At 37.6% G+C, this 3,998-nt stretch overlaps 1 protein-coding gene across 1 annotated transcript in view; it reads left to right on the top strand.

Annotated features, from left to right (window-relative positions):
- LOC106879064 (roquin-2) overlaps positions 1–3,998 on the top strand; it is a 93,230-nt gene that overhangs the window by 87,923 nt on the left and 1,309 nt on the right. The window contains exons 15-16 of the mRNA XM_052975308.1: positions 688–817; positions 3,054–3,192. Coding sequence (XP_052831268.1) covers positions 688–817; positions 3,054–3,192 — 269 coding nt within the window. The remainder of the gene's footprint in view (positions 1–687; positions 818–3,053; positions 3,193–3,998) is intronic.

The following is a 3,998-nucleotide window of genomic DNA, read 5'->3' as shown; positions in this document are numbered from 1 at the left end:
ATAAAATGTCGAATGACGAAAATGAGTGCTCAACACCACATTGGTAGATAGAATTTCTTTGTGTATTAAAGTTACCATTGGTTTCATGTTAGGAAAATATCTTATCACTTTTTCAAGCTGATCACTTGGAAGAATGGTGTTTGTCTCCATTTTGGATGAAAACACAGACTTGTGACTTTCTATGAGACTGAGTTTTCATCCAAAATGGAGATGAACACTATTTCTCCATGTGATTGGCTTGAAAAAGTTAAGATATTTTTCTTGACATGAAACCAGTGGTAGCCTTAATACACATTCTCTGTGTGCATTTGTGTCCTTGCTATGACATTGTACAAGCAGTGTCCTTCGTTTCCAATCTTCCATGAAAACATGTCCAGCCATACAGAAATATTACTTTGCTTGAAACTTATAGAGACAGATGAGGGTTGGCAACTGAAAGAGCATTTAGCTGTAGAAAATCTAGTTCAACAAATTCCATCCATGCAATGCAAGTATGGAAAAGTGAACATTGGCATTGATGTACTCTCTAGTACCCCTACTAGGAGTACCACCACCACCATTTGCATAGTACTTCTTCGACTGTGGTTGAGCTATTTTATTGGTTGTTTATGATTTTTTTTTTCTTTTCATTGCCATTTAAATATATTACATTTATTTTTATTGTGTGTGTTGTATTGTCTATTCCAGTCTGCAAGACAAGAGCAACAGCAAGATCAAAAAGGAACTATCGCAGTTAGCTCAACAATCTCAGATTGCGAGTACCGATGGAGAGAAATTAGACCTTGAACTACGTACCATTAACTTACAGATTACGCTGGTATGTTTAAACAATTGTACTCTCTAATTTCATTTGTTCTTTGTATAGAAGTATGTAAACCACTTTATTTTTTCTTGCCGGTGGCACATAAAAGCACACACTACACTCTCAGAGTGGTTGGCGTTAGGAAGGGCATCCAGCTGTAGAAACTCTACCAGATCAGATTGGAGTCTGTTGTTGCCATCCGGTTTCACCAGTCCTCAGTCAAATCGTCCAACCCATGCTAGCATGGAAAGCGGATGTTAAACGATGATGATGATGATAATTAGCAATAATCTTCCTGATATTCACATATATTAAACTAATTATATATACAGGGTGGGGCAGAGAGGACAGACGTTTTTGAAAAATTCACAAAATCATTAATTTTTGCTGCAAACAAATTTTATTGACATCAATGTGTTCGTATTGAATTAGCATTTGTCAAAATCAAGTGTGGAAAACAACATCTATCTTGTGGTGTCTGTTTTCATTGATGCATTTCTGAAGGTGTTCTTGGAAGTTGGCCTCCACTCTCTCCAGCATTGCTCTGTCGATTTGGGCGACTTCCATGCAAATTGCTTCCTTCAAATTGTCCACTGTATGGGGCTTATACGCATAAATGCATGCCTTGAGGTTTCCACACAAATAATCACACATGTACAAATCAGGGGACAGAGGGAACCAAGAAATGTCAGCAAACCTGGAAATGAGATGGTCACCGAAGAGGGGGCAAAGAACATCTGTTGATGTTCTGGCTGTGTGGGCTGTTGCCCCATCCTGCTGAAACCACACACGTCAAATAGGCATATGTTTTTGACATAATTCAGGTACAAAGAAGTTGTTTATCATCTCGATGTAACGCTTCGAGTTCACAGTAACAGCATTTCTATTATTATCTTCAAAAAAGTAAGGACCAATGACTGCAGCTTTTCCAACAGCACACCAGACCATCAATTTGGGGTTGTGGAGTGGTCTTTCATGCAGTTCTCGCAGATTTTCAAGAGCCCAATAACAACACCATGCCATTGAGATGAAAATGAGCTTCATCACCCATTAACAAAATGAGGTTGTCATTTGCCTCAAAAATTTCTTCCATCTGATGTGTGAAGTTAAGCTGCTGTGCATAGTCCCATGGTTTCAACTGTTGCACAATGACTAATTTGTACAGGTGGAAATGCATAACTGATTACTGATGCCTAGTTCAGTAGCATGCCTCCGAGCAGAGCAATTTTGACTCTATATTGAAGCTTGTCTGATGTGTTCCACATTTTCTGGGGTCCATACTGTTTGTGGCACCCCCACCAGTCTCCTATTGATTAGTGTACCTCGTGTACAAAGTGCATTCACCCAATGTAAGATTGTGTTACGGGTGGGAACAGCCTGATTTCAGTGGACGTTGAAGTGGTGCCGAAACTCACACTGAACTGCTGTGACAGACTTGTTATTCTTCATGTAACTATCGTAGGCAAACACGTGATGCTCTATTTTCCCTAGTGCCATGGCTTCATCTGAAAAGAAGAAAAAATGCTAAGACACCACGGACCGAATGGTACCTGTTGGACATATGTCCCTCCCTCTGGGGTTGAATGATAGCTATTTCAAAAATGTCTGTCTTTTCTGCCCCATCCTGTATTAAATTAATTGTTTATTAATCATAATTTCCTATATTCTATTAATAATATTTTAATTAATAAATAAAGTTGGGATAGCCATGTGGTTAATAAGTCTGCTTTGTCACTACTGCATGGTTCTGGGCTTGTTCCCACAGTCTGGCGTTTTGGGTGAGTGTCTTCTACTGTAGTTTCAGGTTGACCAATACCTTGTGAGTGGAATTTAGAAGGTGGTGTGTGTGTGTTGACATTGCATGATGATTGCTTGTACAACATTGACAATCATTTTCTGTGTCCTTTGTTTTCAATCTTCTGTGGAAACACCTCTGGTCATGGGGGAATATCTTACATGGATACTGTGAGGGCTAGTGAGAAGAATTTATCTGACCCATGCAAGCATGGAAAAGTGAATGTCAAAACAGCGATGTTGATAATCTTCACTGTGTTTTACTTAGTTGATCTCTGATTGTCATCAGACATCTAGGTGTCTTATTTATGGATGTATTCATATCAACCCCGTACTAGATTTGAACTAGGAACGTCTATTCCTTAATTAAGGGTGGTACTGTTCTTATCCACTGGCCTGTTGATGTATGGGCGTGCCGACTGTTTGATCTGAAGTTCTTAATGTTGTTTTATCACAGAAAATGAAAAGTCTACACATGGCTTTGGAAGCACAGCTAAAAGAATCAAATATGTTGAACAAGAAAAGGAAACAAGAACAAGAAGACAGACAGTATGCTGAGGATCTTGTCATTGAAGAACTTGTCCAAAAGGTCAAAGGTCAGTTGTATATTTAACCCTTTAGCATTCTGATTGTTAAATGTACTGCTTATTTATTCACATTGTTTTGAATTAAGAATGTTATTCTGGGTAGGTGTGAGAGGCTACATAAAACGGGTAGAATATTTGGGTCAGATATGGTTGATTTAAATGCTTAAGGGTTAGGGTTAGAGCATGACACACTAGTTTCAAAATCTAACTGCTGACTTAATTTTAGCCCACTAGGATCATCCACCTTTCTAATAACTGCTTTGGCTCCCTATTTTTCCATTCAATTTCTCTACCACTTGGAGACATGCTTATGAAATCAAAACACAGCAGCAGTACACTTGACTTTTGGAAAAAAAAATTATTTTTTTCATGTTCAGAATTATCAAATCATGGAATAGTTGTCATGTCACTGTATACTTCCAAAGATATCATGCTTCCTAAAATTCACCAACACTACTCCTGATGTATCTGTGCATCCTTTCCCTTCTATATGATTTTTTTTTTTTTACTGTTAATTTTTCTCTGTTTTCTATATAGCTTATAATGGGTACTTTTTCATGACACCAGTAGATAGCTGGGTTGACATTGCAAGAATAAATGTAGGGGTAGAGGGTGTAGTGTGAATATAGACGGGATGATGAACAATAATTTCTAGTTTGATGATGTCTACTAAGTTGAAACTTCAAAGTTGCTGTGACCTTTTTCCTTATAAAAATTTATAAATATGGTACTCTACTAAAAAGTATTTAGTGATCTTCAAGTTAATGTTCAACTGTTTTTATATATAACTTTACATAAACAAGCATATATATATA

The sequence above is a fragment of the Octopus bimaculoides genome, chromosome 21 (genome assembly GCF_001194135.2).
Source record: "Octopus bimaculoides isolate UCB-OBI-ISO-001 chromosome 21, ASM119413v2, whole genome shotgun sequence".
NCBI lineage: Eukaryota > Metazoa > Mollusca > Cephalopoda > Octopoda > Octopodidae > Octopus > Octopus bimaculoides.
This window is presented reverse-complemented; position numbering and strand designations above follow the sequence as displayed.